The sequence below is a fragment of the Gymnoscopelus braueri genome (genome assembly GCF_963280865.1).
Source record: "Gymnoscopelus braueri genome assembly, chromosome: 4".
NCBI lineage: Eukaryota > Metazoa > Chordata > Actinopteri > Myctophiformes > Myctophidae > Gymnoscopelus > Gymnoscopelus braueri.
The window spans coordinates 27,813,662-27,833,255 of NC_137605.1; the positions used below are offsets into that span (position 1 = coordinate 27,813,662).

Consider the following 19,594-nt stretch of genomic DNA (forward strand, 5'->3'; position numbering starts at 1 on the left):
ACAATTCCTTTATTACAGCAGGCCTAACCATAACACACACACAAAAATCCCATATTTTGTTTTTGTTGTTCTTGGGGTTGTCAGCAGTTAAATTGTGCACAATGGCAATATTTTTAGTGTTTAAAAGTGTGTTTTCAGCTCACACCACTCATCCATGACACTATAAAAAGAAGCTGTTAAAGAAAATTCTTTCATCTTGCCTACAAATGCCATTTCCCATGTAAAGTTGGAAAATAAGTATTGGAAATAAAAGTGTAAATTATTAGGCTGACTCCACAATAAACAATCCAAACGAGCTTTGTGTGACTTTGTGTGGCTGATTTAATCAGAAAGTCATATGGCCTGATAAGAATGGTGGAAAGGGTCATATAAGTATTCAGAAAAACACGAGGTGAAAAAACTCTTAGTTCTTGCACAGCATGAGAATCAACTTGCCTCTCTGAATAATTCTGCACTGAACTGCCGAACTGTCAGGGACATGGAGCTATGGCGGTAAAACTATCCGCTAGACAGCAGACTAAAAGAGGGGAAAGTTTAGGCCAGCATCCAGAATGATAATCTCTCTCTCAGCGGGTTTGGAGAGAGACTGCCTGTGCTCTGAGCCCATTTGTTAGCTGCAGTTCTCCAGTCCGTTGCCAGATGTTGGAGTGTTGCGTGTGATCGCAGGTCCCTTGTGGTGCTCTCACCTCTGCTTGTGTAGTGACACACACACACACACACACACACGCACACGCACACGCAACACACACACACACACACACACACACACACACACACACACACACACACACACACACACACACACACACACACGCACGCACGCACGCACGCACGCACGCACGCACGCACACACACACACACACACACACACACACACACACACACACACACACACACACACACACACACACACACACACACACAGGTGCAAATGAACACAGCCACAGCCGCACACTTGCATGTATGTACTGTAGGACTAATCTGACAAGTATACACACATGTCTGCACGCATGCCTGTGCACGTACTGTATGAACACATACACTCATGCACTCACACATGCTGTGCACGTGTGTGTGTGTGTGTGTGTGTGTGTGTGTGTGTGTGTGTGTGTGCGTGTGTGTGTGTGTGTGTGTGTGTGTGTGTGTGTGTGTGTGTGTGTGTGTGTGTGTGTGCGCGCGCGTGCGTGTATGTGTTCATACGTGCACATGCGTGTGTGTGAAGGCACATGGACATTGTTCCACCTGCAGATGTGTTCCGCAGTGGTTCTGTCACGCCCTACATTCCTCACAGCCGTCTCTTTGGGTGGGGCCACATGTCCATGTTGGGGTCACAGGGACTTGGTCAAACTCATCACATATACACTCAAATCCGGTGTGTTAATTTAACTCTGAGAGAGTTTAAAAATGGACCCAGACGATTTAAGTGTGCCAAAAAGTGCCACCAAAAATGCACTTAAACGATGACTAAATATCTGGGGACAAGTGTTGGAATTATTGATATATAATTAGGTGTAAGTCACCAAACTTGGTGTAGAATACTTCATTGGTCTTGAATACCTCCCAGATAAGCCATTTCTTAGATATGGCTTGGTGACTTTTACATGGAGGGTAATTTATTTCAATCATTTTAATAATCTATATAAACTGTATAAGAAATCCTGACTCAGTGAAGCTGAGTTATTGTGAGTGGCCATATTTTGCCATACGCAATTGATGCCCATGTCCTTTGGACTATTATGCTGAATAGCTGATGATGTCATTTATGACCTTTTTGTGACCACTGACCCTGTTGCGTACTGCATTGGTCCATGTTTGACAGACCCATGGGGTGGTACTTAAGTTGCCGGGTGAAAAATTATTCCTACTCTGCCGAGGCTAAGATGGATCCCTGGGGACCACTAACATGTGACTTTCACGAGTTGTTTCAACACACTGCCATTAAATAAATACAAAGCATCACAAGACATGAAAGATGTGCAGATCCTCTGTTCATAGTCCAAATCAAACATTCAAGCTGAACACAACTGTTAAAGCAAACAGTGAGACTTGAAAGTGTCCTGTTTTCTCTGCGTGTAAAGCCTAAATTATATTTTGTCAATTGCCAATGTTTTATGACAAAAACAATGTAAAAAAAAGTGTCAATGTGAAATGTTAGTTTTTACATAATTTTGTCCTTTAACAGGCCAGCCAATGAATTACAAATGACTTGTCTTAAGCTTAATTTATACTCCACCATGCAAGCGTCGCTTGCCGATAATAGCCGACAGTATATCGACACATTGTGAGCTTGTAGAAAAAGTATTAAATCAGGCTTTAACACTGCTGATTTATGATTGTCTGTTTCCAGGCCACTCCTTTCTTTGTTGGCTTGGTTCTGCTGGAGATGGCGGTGGGCTGGCTAAAAAACGGGGTGCCAGTGGTCACCATCAGCGATGGTCTCACCTCCATATCTGCTGGCATAATCTCCAGACTTCCATCGTGAGTCTTTCATGTTATTATAATTTTGTGTTCTTATGTGTTATGTAAGCACCTACTGTGGAAAAATAATGTCCTCCTTGAGGACAATTGATTGATTGATTGATTGATTGATTGATTGATTGAATAGTTTATTAACATGTTTGTTAACAGCATGGCAATACAGTCAAAAAAAGCTCTGCTAAAAGGTTAACACAAAAAGCCCCGGGGGGCTTGTTTCCATTGTGGTCCAATTCATCAATAAGACATACAATACATACAATACATTACACATCGGTAACAACACCAATAGCAGCAAAATATATATTTACAGAAAAAAGAGGGGGCGGGGGCGGGGGCGGGGGCCAGGGAATACCACTCCCATGAGGCTCCTTCCTCATACACAGGTACTTCTGTTCTGTGCTTTTTTTTGTGCAGTTTTTGCAAACTGTTAATAAAGTATTCAATCAATCAATCAATCAAGTCTGTTTTCTCTCAAAAAACACCCATTGAATTTCAAGAATTCAGAAGAGCGCATACATTTGAAATAGAAGAAACACCACATGTACGGCTATAGAAATAAAGCTCTTGAACTTATGAGTGACTATGAAATTAAGAGTTCATACATCCATGAGATGGACATGTTAAAGGGCTGAAGCAGAAAAATAATCTCATGACTCAATAATCTTATCATCATTCATGAAATAAGTGATGTTAAGATAGGTTAACTGCCATTTTCATGTAAAACTACTGTGACCATTAGGATTCTATGATAAAAGATCCTTTGATTTATGTATTTTATTGCAAGTTTAACCCATAGTTTGATCCTCTTATCTTTGAATTAAAACAAATTATCTATTATCCTTTTAGAGCAGGGTTTGGCTTGGCTTGTCACATGGTGCAGCCAGGGAAAGATGAACGCTACTGGTTCAGATGAAGAAATTACATTATGTTTGTATAGTAGACTGTTACAGTACACATGGGTAATTCACGTATCTTGAGAACTGTCCGTCGGACCGACTTCAAACTCATTGTGCCCGTCGCCAATGACTTGAGGGAGTGCTGTGCCCGGTGTTGAGTCGGTCGGATAGTCGGTTCTCCAGAACGCTGATCCAACCGATAAGCCCATATACAGTATAGGCATACAGTATATGGAGATCTGGTTGTCCAGAACCACCGATCTGACAGCTATGCCCACATATGGGCATATACTAATGACATCAGTGATCTCCATATAAGGGACAAGGAAGACAGACAGACACATACAGAGACACAGACAGACAGACAGACAGGTACCAATAGCGATAACATTTCAAATCCCCATATACTGTATGGAGTACCCTGATGTCCTCAATATGACATCATAGTACTGATGTCATAGGCTGGCCTAGACTTCATATTTTGGCACGCATGCCAATGACACAGAACTCCATATATGGGCATAAAAGGGACACAGACAGATCCAAAAACCTCCATATATGTGCATAAAAGGGACACAGCCAAACATACGGGTACAACTCTGACAACGGGTATTGCATAACTGGGTGGGGCATGCATTTCCAACTTACATCATTCCCAACTTGCATAGTTCCGAGTAGTGTTTAGTTAATTGGCAACCTACAGAAGGTAGCTGTCCAAAACGACAAAACGAAATTAATGTTCGCACATAGCCTAAAGAAGATAATGTACTGTAGGTTGAAATGACATGTTTACGAATATTTTCATTTGGAAGTACAGGCATGAGAGCTGTGAAATTACAGTTATGCTTGCTGGCTCATACTGTAAGTTGAATAGGAACTTAAACCTAAATAATAATAATAACTAAATGGGTAAAGGCAAATAAAGGCAAATAGTCATGTAAGCTCAGAAAATTACATCACTTTAATGCAACCTTTAACCACTTTAACCCTGTTGTCCCTATTTTGGGCAAGTTATAGGCAAAATCTCAACGTTTAAAAAAATCATCAAAATAGCAGAAAAAGTATGAGCTCACAACACATTTAAATATGGCTTAAAGGGATACTTTCAAATATGTTTGGGGTCATTTTAACGTCTACTCTGGCTTTTGTGAGGACCCCAGACAGTTTTTAAGTTGCTTGATTCAGTATTTAGATATTTGATATACATTTGATCAGACACGCCCCCTTCCTATTAAAACCAGGACAGCACTTATGCCATATCATGATATTACAATGTTTTTTATTTTATTTATTTGATTATTTTATTTGACCCAAAGACCAAGGAGATATGATTTTTCGAAGATCTAGACTCCTATCCACTTCCTTTTAACTTAAAACTAAAAAATTCTGTATCTCGGCTCCTGAGTACTTTTATTTTTTCAATGTAAAAACCCCTGGCATAAAACTGCAAAAAATCTGAAATAATTCCGGCAGTCAATGTGTTAAAATCCTACGCGATAGCATGTGCAGTACATAAATGACCGTAACCTAACTCATCGGTGAAACATAACATTTTCCATTGTAACTTCCTCAGGTTGGTGATGCGAGGTTTAGAGCTGACCAGTTACATCTATGTATGGAACCATTATCATCTGTTTGAGCTACCATGGGACTCTGCCTGGACCTGGTGGTTCACCTTCCTGGGCGTGGATTTCTGCTACTACTGGGTGCACCGCTTTGCTCACGGTAAGAAAGAAAAGTCTGGCTTAAAGTCCAGGGATCAGCCATCCCCTTTCTTCTATATTGTTTATGTTAGTTGCAGGAATAAGAAAGAGGGGAATGCAATGGATTTTTCGTTGTGGTATATTATCATCATTATGATAATAATGATTATCTATTATTATTATCAGATGGAAATGCTCAGAGTTATAGCAAAAATCCATGGATACGTACTTGTTCTGAAACCTTATCATTCGTTTAACTGCCAAAATGAGATTGCAAGATTAAAATGTTGTTGTTTGTTTTTTTATTCTAAAAAAGATAGTGTCACATATATAGAATTTCAAAAATAGTCAAAAATAGCAGATCTACAAGCGTAGATCTACAATCGTTGTGAGCTTGTAGATCAGCTATTTTCACCATTCGCCGTACGACGAATAGTGAAAAAAGAAAAAAAAGTATATAGGACTTAAGTGGTTAACAAAAAAAACAACTACAAAGAGCTGATGATAAATGATTGTGAAACATTGACTTAGTTGCCGTCTCCACAGGGAGAAACTGTGAAGATAGTACACATCATGTTTTGCTGGATGTTGAGGAGGAAGCAATTATTTGTGAGTTACGTCCAGCTGGTTCTGAACATTGCAGATGTGAGAGGCTGTGGTCTCCAGAGTGCTGTAGTCCACCATGGGGCTTTCAGAGCAACATGCTGTAAATAGTGATAGCTCAAAAGCACCAGGTTCCTGGATCTTCACCAAAGAGTGCTGGAGACTGTATATCTGCACTGCTGTCTCAGTGCTAGTTTTAAATCTTTAAAGCTAGTTTTAAATCTTTCAAACTACCCAAGACCTACACTAGTAAGTTCTGCTTCTTCTCGTATGCCTTTGGTTTGTTGATCAACGTGCCAGACATTTGGCGTGCCACATTGTTTGTGCACTGGATTGGTGCTTATTTGTGTCAGTGGCATATCAAATGATTCAACGTGTGCCGCGGCTGTGTTGATATTTGATTCTGGGTAAACAGAAGCTGTGTTTTTAAAGGTTCCTGGCCATACGTATTGTGTGACAGAAAATGGCTCAACACACCCTCGACTCTGCCAGCCTTGTTTGAGAGGTCATTGCTCAAAGGCTGTCCTTTCTCTGGCCATAGAACATGTAAACAAACTTCCTGACTGTATCATTATCCTGACAGGCAATCTGTGAACCCATGTTAAGGAGCATTTATTGATGTTTAACAGGGTTGATGTACTGTTCAACCTTGCCATCTGCTAAGTGTGTATTCACAATAGGTTACTGAAAATATAGATAGAACGTCTGTATTTAACCCTATTCCATCTGACCTTTTTTTCTGTCACCATGGCAATGCAAGCATCTCTTCAATGCTATTCACTGGATCCTAAAAGCAATTTTACATCTCCTAATGATGTATGAGTGCACAATCTGCACATATTCTCATTGTCTGGTGATTCCGAAGGAACGATTCATACAATATCATATATCTGCTCGGTTTGTTCGGTTGGAGTGTGGTATTTTTATGTCTCAAAAACTTTCCACTTACTTTCATTTCCTCCTCCAGCCTTTGGGGTTGTTATTATGGAACATTGTGGGGTCACAGATAATTGTCTGGTGCTGGGTGACCGCAGTGCTTGCTGAGGATATAAGCTTTTCCCTTGTTACTCGAGGGAACCAGCCCTTTCTGACCACAGGATAGGTTTGGCACAGTCTTTAGTTCTCACTCTGGTCAGGTGAGGTCATCTCAGTCAACCAGGTTTTGACCTCTGCCTCATTTCAAGGTACAGTAAGGCTTGACCAAGCCATTGTATTTCAGAGGCATTTTGTTTGAATAGTCAAAGACTGGAGGGTTGGGGAGACATGTTGTGGTTAGGTACAGTAATATCCTTGAACATAAAGAGTACAATTAAACAAGTTTCAGAATGTAAGTTCATAATTCTGTTGGGACTCAGTCCTTGTTTTACAAGGTCCAAGTTATTGCGCTTTCATCGCAAAGCACAAATTTACAATCTAACCGATTTCTGCTTCAATGGACCATGGGAAAAATGCATCCATAATCCTATTGTATGAAAACATATGAACTATAAATCTCAATATTTCATAAAAATGAGAAAAGCACAATAGAAAGCTGCACAAAATGTGCAAGTGACACACTCCATTGGGAAATATGAACCCTTATTAGCTGCACTGTAAAATATCATTTTCAATTTAAACAGTTTTATGGCCCTTTTTTTCATACTTTCCTCCTCATGTCTTCCACTTGAAAGGACTCTTCCCGCCGAATTGAATGGAAAGTGCTTTGAAACAGTCAGTCATCTCTGCTGATGCCATCTTTTATTGAGGAGACATTACTGCTTTGCCTTCCTCTGACCAGCCAGTCTGTCTTTGCAGTAAAATCTGATTCAAAGACAACGCACCATAGTGTGCAGGTATTTTAGTACAGAATTCTTTACTCAGTTTTGAACTTCAGTGAAATATTAAACGTTTTCCATATTGGCTCTTGCAATAGTACTTCTAAATATTTGAATAACCTTTCACGTAGACAGATTTAATTGATTTTACACTATTTGTGTGACATCTTTTTATTAGTAGTGCACATCATAAGCAGCTATAGCTCATCTAAGCTAATTACCAATACTAGGATGGCGCCCTTTGGGAGCTGGCCTATTTGGGGCCATGCATGCATGTCGAGAACGATGCAAGTCGTTACATTTATGCTGCGATGCGGCACAAATGTTATGCGAAGCTCGGCCAATCAGTTAAGCCGACTGGTTGGGTTAGCCAATCAAGCACTTATACTGTCTTAGCGGCACACATGTGATGTGCCGCTTCGCCAATCTGTAAAGACGACGGTTTGGGATGGCCAATCAGAGAAGCAGATGCATACAGTCTCCCGAACAATTCGTGTGTCTTTCTCCGACTAATCTCTCAAGAACAGTTTCTGCACTGCGTTGGAATCTGTCGGGGAGGTTCGTCATAACGTGTGCGCATGGTCGTGCCTTCAGATCAGGAAGCAGGCCGCGCTTTACCCAATCAAATGTAGTGGGCGGGATTCACGTGTCCGTCGATCCTTCCCCCCTCGAAACAAACCGAAACTAATTTAACAATAGCGTCCGCGGAGCAGACAAAACCACGGAAAGATATTCACATTTTAACTTACTCTTTCATCATAGAAACAAGTGGGCTTATAACCAATACGATCCATGTTCTCTGGGAGAAGTGGTGTTAGTGTTCCGTGTAGAAATACTGTTAGTGGGAATGAAAACATAGTCGCACCAACCGGAAGTGATGCGCTGAAGGCATACAACAAACACCGGTTTCCTTGCGCTCTGGCGTTACGTTTTCTTCCGCCCAGAGCCAACAGACATAGAACAAACAGCAGAGGGCGCTGTTTTTCATTTTCAGTTGGCGATGGGTTCCCAGATTGTTCTCCGACAGATACAGATATTTGTGATTTTTCGGTGCTCGGAAACCGTTGGTCGGTCCAAATTGCCATTTGACTCTGAACACCTCTGGGTCATATGGGACGCACACGGCAAGTTTGAGACCGAACAGTCAGACGGACGCTGTTGGATTTATGCCCGGGACAAATTATGTGTGACAGACAGACAGACAGACAGACAGACAGAGAGACACACACACACACTCACACACACACACACACACACACACACACACACACACACACACACACACACACACACACACACACACACACACACACACACACACACACACACACACACACACACACACACACACAGATTCCGCAAAATATAGTATAAGTCACGAAACAAGTATAATACATCTTACACTCTATTTACAGTACCTTTTTTTCCATTAATATGTTTATTAGAAGTTAGGCACACAATCAGTGTCAGTTCACATCTGCATGACTACACATATTAAGCTTATTTAAGGTACACATGGAATGACAACTTCCCATCATCAACACAGGATCGTTTGCCATGCCTACTTCCTTAAATGTTTTCACTTTTTTTAAACATGCAACACACTCATTAAAAAATACATCAGAAAGTAAGAAGAGAAAAACAATATAAAGAACATGGCACATAATGTTGCTTTTGAAAACAAAGTATATGAAAGTAAAGATCAGATAGAAAGAGAGAAATAGAAAAGAAAAGGTAGAAAGAGAGGAGCAGAGAGAGAGAGAGAGAGAGAGAGAGAGAGAGAGAGAGAGAGAGAGAGAGAGAGAGAGAGAGAGAGAGAGAGAGAGAGAGAGAGAGAGAGAGGGGGCGGGTGCTCAATATTGCAGTGGGGATTAGAGGGAGTCAAATGTCAAGAAAGGATCCCATTTCTTTTGGAATGTAGTTAGATTACCTCTGGTTGAATAGCTGTATTCTGATTGGGTATATTTACAGAACCTTGTGTAAATAAATAACCCTGGGAAATAAGTAGCTACACCTGCACCTATAGCAAATGTCCTGAGCGATTCTGGCCCAAGCTTTGTTGTTGCTGATAAGTTTCACCACCAAACGCTACCTTTTCAACAAATAGACAGTCTATATATGTTCCAAACAATTCTATTCTAAACAGCCTGCAGCCAGATGGTTTTGGGTAAGTCGGAGGTGGATTTGTTTCTGATGCGGCCATGTTGTTGACAGCCCTGGTGATTCTGTTTATTCTAACCTCATATCACAAGTCCCACTAATAGTAGCTCTGCTCTTTAAAGGACGTCTATATCTAGCCGTTCAGGCCCAAAGCCATTAATCAGCCAGTCCGTTGTCCCATACATTGATTATATGTGAGGTAATGGAATTATGCTGAAGCTGTCTCACCACATTTTCTGCTGTTGTACGGTACCGCCATGGCTAACATGCATCCGAGTCACCGGTCATACTGAGGCTTGTTTACTGTCTTATCAAATGCTGCTCTTGCAGAGTGATTTGTATGCTTTAAGGGTACTGACTGTAATAGGAAATGGTGTCCCTGGTTACTAATTAAAATGGTACCGTTAAGTCATACGCAGTCATAAGTGAGGTTGATTACGCCACATTGTGTAAGTTGTGAGTCTAGCGCTAGTGTAGTCACTTTAGAAGTCTCAACTGTAGTTTTCAATGATCATGAATCAATGGAAATCATGGAAACTGTGGGGCTAATAACAGAAGCTGGATGATCTCAGGGCCCGGCCAATAAAAGTACTGAGTAAAGTGTAATGTGTTCAGCCGCAGGTAGTATATAACAGCAGAACACACAGAATGTTGGCACAGTGATTCAGGAACGGCCAGTTTTTTTCTCTTGAACGGAAAGGGTAAAGGCCAAAACAAATGAACAATGATAATGCTGGACAAGGCCTCAATTGTGCCTTGAACTTTAACATTCAGATTAGATAGGAAGGAAAAACATGACAGTTTAAAACGTACCTATCTAATTACCTAATGATGTTTATATCTGCAGTTATTTACCTAGTGATGTGATGGCCATTAGGAACACATGGCACTTTGGTTACACAATACCGGTTGTACCCATTGCAGAGTACTTAGTGCAGAACCTATTATTATAGTACTTGGAGGTCAGTCTATGATGTCAGTAATATGACGTAATATTAATGTAATCAGGGATCTCCATATACAGTATGGGCATAAAAGGGACATGGACAGAGAGACTCACAGACAGATATGCACATGTCAAGTTTGAAGTCGATCGGTTGAATGGTTAGAGATACGCAAAGGACACACTCACAGAGATTTCATGCATTTATAGATACAGATCATGTATGTGCAACTACTTTACCAGAGAGAGAGAGTGTGTGTGTGTGTGTGTGTGTGTGTGTGTGTGTGTGTGTGTGTGTGTGTGTGTGTGTGTGTGTGCGTGCGTGCGTGCGTGCGTGCGTGCGTGCGTGCGTGCGTGCGTGCGTGCGTGCGTGCGTGCGTGCGTGCGTGCGTGCGTGCGTGCGTGCGTGCGTGCGTGCGTATTGTAATGTATTGTGAGGTGGACATCTGACAGCAGTCCAAGAGGTGCATGCACATCTACAAGTAGGCTATTTCAACGGGTGCTGGATCAAATAGGTAACTGTACAAAAGGAGAAGTCTTAATGCTCCCAAAAGTACACAACGTTTTGGCCTCAACGTTTCGGCCTTTATCAGGTGTACTGGAGTACACCTGACAAAGACCGCTTAATAAATATTTTTGGGAGCATTAAGACGGCGTGTGGACTTTCTCCTGTTCTGAAATCTGACATAACACTTCCCAACGTGTTCTGTGTATCCAGAGCTCACACTGAAAAGCCTACGTTAAACTCATGATCAAAATGCATTGTTTATGTAAGCTGGGCTGATTTTCCAGCATGAGCTGTGAGTGCTGTCATATCTTCACATGTCCTCCTCATGACAAAATAGAAGGACATTAAATATGCGTGTCGACTGTGTGCGTGCATGTTTGTGTGTGTGCGTGCTTGTGTGTGTGTGTGTGTGTGTGTATGTGTGTGTGTGTGTGTGTGTGTGTGTGTGTGTGTGTGTGTGTGTGAGTGTGTGTGTGTGTGTGTGTGTGTGTGTGTGTGTGTGTGTGTGTGTGTGTGTGTGTGTTTGATTGCTGCTCTGCTGTTTTCACATTCACCTACAGCATGTGTTTCATACTCGTGCATATATCCAATCTCGCCCATCCTTATCCGTGCACCAGTCTTCTGTGCATCTGTTTGGCTAGAGTCCACTCCACACCCCTCCCACTCCTCCAGCCGTGCAGACAGCAGCAGTTGTTAAGACAAACAGATGTGTTCAGTACTCCTCTGCTCTTCTCTCTCCTCTCCTCTCCTCTGCGCTCCCCTCCTCTCCGTGTGCGTCCCTTGAGGAGGCGCTGCTGATGTGGATGTTATTGTTTAAAAAGAGGAGCTCCTCCTGTCTGTGTGGCAGGGCGGGGGTTAACCTCCCCCTGGGAGGCCACGTCTCCATAAATCTTCGCCCTGACTGCATGTTCCTGATCCGGCACAGGTTTGGAGAATCCCCCCATAATGCTGTCTGTTGGAGGGGATGCGGGGGCTCGCCCTCGCTGCACTACGGGAGACCCACGAAACACTTCAGGGGATCCAGAGATAACATCAACAGTGGCCTGCAGGTCACTGTGCTCTTGCGCACTCCCGTCTCGTGTATGTGTGCGTCCGTGGTTCTGTGTGTATGTGGGCTTTCGTGCACACAAACTTGCATTATCCGCACCTGTGCGCGACACGTCCGTATCTCGGCAGCAGTGTCTGTGTGAGTTCAGGCCACGGCTTGTGTACACTACAGTTTGACAAATGGAGGAGTCAAGTCAAGTGCTGATAACGAGTATCTCAGCGACACCGGCAGGCAGCTGAGCTCAGCAGCGGCACAGGCCAGCAGTCTGCTGCCCTCATGTGCTCTGGCAGCCTCACAGACAGACTTCCCCATGTTGACAGACAAAGCAATTTCCCCTGCTGACACTGCTGAGTGATGACACAGTCTGATTGGAGGCGTGTGAATGACATCCTCCTATTAGATAAACACATGTGTACCATAACTTTACAAAAATGCATTGAATGCAAACTAGGATTTAGATTTTTGGGACAGAAAATTAAATAACAGATTAAAATGTAATTGGAATACATAATCAAATAGAATTCCGAAGAATAGAATAGAGACACATAATAAAATGATATGAAATGGAGTTAATATTTGGAATATAGGTGCTTTACCTCACCCGTACAGCTTTTAACACACTGTTAGCGAGAGCTGTAAGTGGGCCTGACCAGGGTTATAGTGTGTTTGGTTTACTGTGTGTGACTGAGCTGCGTGGACAGCATGAAGTATGGCAGTGGCAGAGGGGAGCAGGCCCACCGGTCCACAGAGCACAGCCCATTGTGTTTAGGTTGGCACCCCATCCAAGCGCCCTCCAATCCAAACACTGGAAAGCTGTTCACAGCCCATTACCCACATGACTGACAAGGCATCCCACCACTCACATCAGGGACTTTGCTGTTAATGCCAGGGTTTGTCACAGAGGGTGCTGATTTCAGCATTTGATTGATATTGCTGTTAAACGGTTTCATAAGGCAGGTATTTGAAAGGGTTGAGCGGTTAAAGAGAGTCATTAAGCTTTCTTTCTATAATCTAATGAAGGTGTTGTTGTTTTTTTTACCACTCATACCTGTTTATTGACACTGTTATCCGATGCCTTACTTGATATAGCCATTGCCACTTCACTTTATGGCGTTCAATAGGACTTTGTTGTAATTATATGACACATTACGTTGTGTAAGCACTGTGTGTGACAGGTTTCAGCATGGACATACACAGTTAAACACAAACTTATGTATACTCTCACATGATTTCTCTCTACATATCACATGACCATGACTGATGATTATGAATGATAGGAGGCATACATTATTTGATTGAAGATCTTCACTCAAGATCATACATGCAGTATTACATCAGCTTGCTTGCTCTGCCTTTGACATAACTGTTATTTCAAACTAACAAGGTCTTCCTTTACACCAAGTTCACATTGGCATTATTGTACCCACTATTCCTGAGAAATCAATTGCAGATCGACCCCACTAGAGGCCATATGGACACATTGGTCCTCAGTGCCTTCTGCTCTTGTTGGGAACGTGGGCTCTGTGGCATTGGTTCTCATCATTAACAGGGCTTCCCTCCTGAATAGGCCTTGCCAAACTATGCAGTGTCCTGCCGAGCACAGAGATGAGGACATGGGCTTGCAGTGAAGCCTAGCGGTTCCTACTTCCTATCAATGACAACGAGCATCAATCTTTCACCCCCCCCCCCCCCCCCCCCCAGCCCGGGACTCCACCATGCAGGAGTCCACTGAGTTGTATAGAAATAAAAAATATTCAGGCTGTTGGAATTAAACAAAGGCTAGATTATGCTCTCTATGTATCTTAGCAAGAGAGTTTGTTTCAAACCCACTTTGACTTTCTAACAGAATACAGAATGAAAATGTATATCTATAGCCCCCATTTATAGGACTTAGTTTCTTAGTATCTGTTATATGTTTATGACCATTACCTTTCCTACAACTTTTTCCGTTTTAATTTTCATTCAAAATCTCTCTTCTCTTCTCTTCTCTTCTCTTCTCTTCTCTTCTCTTCTCTTCTCTTCTCTTCTCTTCTCTTCTCTTCTCTTCTCTTCTCTTCTCTTCTCTTCTCTTCTCTTCTCTTCTCTTCTCTTCTCTTCTCTTCTCTTCTCTTCTCTTCTCTTCTCTTCTCTTCTCTTCTCTTCTCTCACATTTCCTTTGTTCATTTAGCACATTTTGTAGATTAAAATGCAATATAGTGCACTTCATTGAAAGTGCACAGATGAAAAGTAATGATTAAACAGTCTCTCTTCTCTTTTCCCAACATTCCCTTAGCCGCCTTTCACATTCATGGCTGAGCAGCAGGCTTCTGTCAGTGGTGTTGAGAGGGCAAATAAAGTTTGAAATAAAGTCAGCCTTATTGCACCCATTTCGCTTCACTCCAAAGTACACTGTTTGACACCATATTGACACTGTTCTCTCACACCAGCTGAAATACAGCAATAACCTACGAAATAAGTGAGGTGTGGAGCATTGGTCAGGAACGTTACTTTTCGGCAGGAGTTAATAGGGGTTTCCCCCCGCTGTATCCAAGGCTTGACGAATTCCACGTCCTCGCGAGGCTCCCTGATTGGAAATGGTTGACCATGCTCTGCTGGCTGATGGCTGTTATATGGTCAGATTGTAACGCCGCTCTCTTCACAGGCACGTAATATGCACACCTTCAAACTCACTTTCTTTGTGGCGTGTTTGTTCAGGTGGCGTGGCCTCGACCCATTGGGTTTTATGGTAGCCGGTCTCAATAGAATTCACAAGTTTATTAAACATTGAAAAAGGCATACTGTATGTATCGTTCAAGACGTGTCTTTTGAATGATCTCTCAAAATAGTTTGTTATCCCAGAGAGAGGGTGATGCTGTTACTGTGTGTGTGTGTGTGTGTGTGTGTGTGTGTGTGTGTGTGTGTGTGTGTGTGTGTGTGTGTGTGTGCGTGCGTGCGTGCGTGCGTGCGTGCGTGCGTGCGTGCGTGCGTGCGTGCGTGCGTGCGTGCGTGCGTGCGTGCGTGCGTGCGTGCGTGCGTGCGTGTCTGTCTTTGTGCATGTGCTTCAGGCCATGACATTACTGTACTTCCTTACATCTACTAAACCCCTCAATTCTGATCCTGTATGTATCTAGTACATTTTTGTGGAGTTAAATTGTTTTATTATCATCCATGGCGTAATCACACATCAAGGCTGCTATGTGGAACTTTAACCCAATTTAATAAACTTCAACTGCTTTTATTGAAATGTATACATTACTATAGATAGCCTATATGAGTCTTTGCGGTCCCGCAATATTTGAAGGTTACTGCACTCTCATGAATGGCCAAAGGAGCCAACGTGTCTGGTAGGTGCCAAAACGCACACGCTAGACAGGGTGGTCCGGAAAAGGGCCGGAGATCCAGTGAAACTTAACAAGCATGTTCCTTTTGGATGTTAAAATGAAGTGTAACACTGATATTAATGTAGCAAGTATCACAACACAGCAGAGGAATGTAAACTGGAGCACTGGGAGCTCAGGCTGGACTTTTACCAGCTGCAGCCCTTATACCCCTGCTGTCATAATAGCCTAGTGTCCCCCCCCACCACCAATGGCCAGCCAGGCTAATGCCTAATTTATACTCTGTCGCAGTGTTGATTTTGTCGACTAAAACTATGATGAAAAATGTGTTGACTACCTTTTTTCACTGACGAAAATGAAATAAAAACGAAATAAAGACTAAGCTACGATGACTAAAACTAAGACTAAATATATTGACAATTTCGTCAACATATAAAAACTAGACTCAAATGTTAGTGAGGGACTAGTGGAGAAGAGATCAACCAGTAGAACTAAGACAAGTCATTTTATGTTTGGTTGCGCTCGGGTGTTGCGCTCTGAAAATAGCAGATCTACAAGCTCACAATGCGTCGCAGAGCGACGCATTGTGAGCTTGTAGATCTGCTATTTTCAGCATGCAACCAAGTGTAAAATTTAACTGTAGGCCATAATCTTATGATATTTAGTCGATTCTTTTTCAAAAGACTATGACTAAAACTAAATCAAAATTTGCTGTCAAAATCAACAGGGCTCTGTCGTATGACAGTGCCCAACACTGAATATAGCCGATAGGCCTATACAATCTCACGACATGTCGCGATGTGACGTGTTGTGAGTTTGTAGACTGTCTACGTTTGGCACGGAACACCGCCGTACAACGAAGTATCAGGCTTAAGCGTTAGCTTTTCATCAAGACTTTATAGGAGCATGATGGACCACAATGACTCCTTCTGGGGATGGAGGTGTCTGGTTACTCATTCGGGGGTTGATTTTCTGAGATAAATCACTTGTCGAGCTGATGCAGAGGCAGCTGGATGTGTGTGGAGCAAGTGCTTGAACGATTGTGTGGAAAGTTGTGCGCCTGCTGTTTGCCCTTAATGAGAGACTGTATGTATTACTCATAGGTGATAGCCTCATGAATTTAAAGCTTTCTTTGGGCACTTGGGACTGCGGTGACTAGTGATTTAAGTTGCATCTTTCTCTGTCTCTTACGTTCTGTGCGTGTGTGTGTGTGTGTGTGTGTGTGTGTGTGTGTGTGTGTGTGTGTGTGTGTGTGTGTGTGTGTTCATTTCTCAGAGGTGGCCCTCCTGTGGGCAGCCCACCAGGTACACCACAGTTCAGAGTACTACAACCTCCCCACTGCTCTCAGACAGTCTCTCACCCAGCAGCTTTCATCATGGGTAAGGGTTCCGCTCCAAACTGTAACGGCTGGTGGAGTTACTGGCAAGAGAGAGAGAGACTCAAACAGTGTTTACTTGTAGACGATCAGTACACAGTGTAGTCAGTCAAAAGATATGCAAACAAATGTGGCAAGGAGAAGACAAAGGAAAGGCCCAGCCAGGTAAACGAAGCAGAGATTAAAACAACAACAACACAGAAGTCTAGATATGCAAACAAATCTGGCAAGGGGATTACAAAGGCGAGATCCGGTAAATGAAGCAGAGATCAAAAAACACAAAATTACATCCGGGGCCCAGGTAAACGAAGCAGAGATCAAAAATACCAAGAGATCAAAACACAAAGAGAAAGAACTCTAGGCATTGTGTTAAAGAGGAACTGGCACTGAAAGAGGGGCAGTGGGTACAAAGATGAGCTGGCATTGAAAGAAGTACACTGGGTACTTGGTACTAAGGGGAACACATAACTACACTACGCTACGCTACGCTACACTACACTACACTACACTACACTACACTACACTACACTACACATCTCTGAAGTGAGATAAAGAGGTATTTCAACATAAAACAGGAAATGATGAAAGAATGACATGAACAAATTATGACAAATAACCTAAGGAGCAGGGAAGGGTTGCTATTCCATTCTTAAGCAATAATACACAAGAGGCAGTCATACTGAATATCATGATATGAGTGCAAAGTCGAGTGGCTTAAATGCTGTAGCTGTGGTACAGTAAATCACTATACAGTATATCACACAATATCACATCATTGGCATGGCCTCAAGTGTATTATTGCTTTTATAACATGGTTATAACTAGATTAACCTGTGTTTTATCTTCATTAGATTCCAATGGGGAGTTCCAATTAATTATATCCTCATTGATAGGATATTGTATTTAGGTCCTTCTACTTACAATTTTATGTTATTTATTGATTTATTGAAAATAACAATCTGTTGGAAATATAGTTGAACTCCAGCCCCTTACTTTATTATTAAGTATGGGGCTTTTAACGCAGTTTGAGAATTGCACCTATGTATGTTTGTATTTTGATTTGCTATGTGTTTTATTGTGCTTTTATTTTAATTTTATTTTAAAAGAATGTACTGACTGTACAGCACTCTGTTGTGTAAATAAAGTTGGATTGGATTGATTGGATTAACAATGATGTACTGCTCTTCTTAGATCTTCTATCTGCCCTTGGCTCTTGCTGTGCCTCCGTCTGTCTTCGCTGTTCACGTCCAATTCAACCTGCTCTACCAATTCTGGATCCACACAGAGGTAAACACACACAGGGTCCAATTTAGTGTTCAGGTTTTCAGCAGTTTTGGTGAAAGTCCCCCAGGGTATTGAAAAGTTTTAGAAGACGTCCAAAATATCTTTGAGATGTCATGGAAGTTTATTCATGAGCACATACTGTATGCAGTTTTTTTTAAAGGCTGCTTGTTGTAGGTCTAGGAGCCCCTGGGAGGAACACTAACCTCAAAAACACATTTCCTGATTGCAGCAGTCCCAAGAGAATGTTGTGGCCTGCCAAAACAAATCTTTCAAGATTTGAGTCAGCTATTAAACAGCAACAAATAAATTAAACTTTTAATAAAAACACAGAAATTGTGCTACATGTCACAGAACATACATGGAAACAATATGGGCCATGATTAGCAAACATGAAGAAAGTTTTTGCATACCAACCATATTTATTTGTCACAAATACTGCTGAGGTGAATCAATGATGAATTCCCAAATCACTCTGGGTCTGGTTAACTACTTAATTACTTAATTACCTTACTTACTTACGGTACACTAAATTTCATCGTGTCATGTTGGGACACATTGTGAGCTTGTAGATCTGCTATTTTTGGCAAAATTCCTTGAATATAGGGAGCTAGGGCTCAAGTGATTCAAGTTTGTAAGCACTGGAGAACACAGATATACTCCTTGGAAGAGTCACACTGTCTAAATATTACAATAACAATAGCCACAGTGATGCACATACAGCAATCAACTAAATATAGTATTTATGCTGCATGAATTATATATTTCAATTGACTATTGCTGTGTGTAGTCAAAAAGATACTGTGGCTGACTTAAGCAGGATTTATACTGTACGACGGAGCATAAAGTGGGCTTTAGTCTAGCTATCTCACTCTCCTCCCTGTGTTGTTATTGTACGGACTACTAAAGCTAGCCTTTATAGACCCAAGGCTGCAATGGAACCTGTATTTAATAAAAAATAATGAGATTTTATGAAATATTCCAAACAGAAGCACAACCACTCTCCCGCCCTTTAAAGTGACTGGGAGTATCACTTTTACAATCCCCTGGATCGTTAGTGGAAATGAAGGGATTTGGAACACCTTCCATCTTTTAGTACGCTATTAGCGAAAACAGTCATAACAGTCACAATTTTTTGAAGGGATGTAATTTATGCCTCCTTTATGGACTTTTTTTGATGTCATGTAATTTATTGGCACACACCGTTCCAGCCACAGAGGCTGGAGTGAAGTGGTGGAGACCTTTTTCATTCAAGATAAAACTCTCAGAGCTCGCTTGCCAGACGCAGTCATTACATGGAAATAATGACTCACTGAGAAATTCTGTCCAGCCGTGCACATTTCCCCAGATTGAGAGGTCTGTCTTGTCGACTCGAAACATCAAAATCTCTGTAAAAGTCACACCCAAAGGGAAACCTGATCTGTCTGAAATATAGGCTCCATGTGATGAGATCTCTAGCGGCTCTGAG

General features: G+C 41.9%; 1 protein-coding gene across 1 annotated transcript in view; it reads left to right on the forward strand.

Moving 5' to 3' along the window:
- Window positions 1-19,594, forward strand: part of agmo (alkylglycerol monooxygenase) — a gene marked incomplete at its 5' end in the record, with an annotated part of 45,616 nt that overhangs the window by 1,007 nt on the left and 25,015 nt on the right. The window contains 4 exons of the mRNA XM_080425857.1: window positions 2,348-2,478; window positions 4,948-5,099; window positions 16,746-16,849; window positions 18,037-18,132. Of these exons, the coding sequence (XP_080281983.1) occupies window positions 2,348-2,478; window positions 4,948-5,099; window positions 16,746-16,849; window positions 18,037-18,132 (483 nt within the window). The remainder of the gene's footprint in view (window positions 1-2,347; window positions 2,479-4,947; window positions 5,100-16,745; window positions 16,850-18,036; window positions 18,133-19,594) is intronic.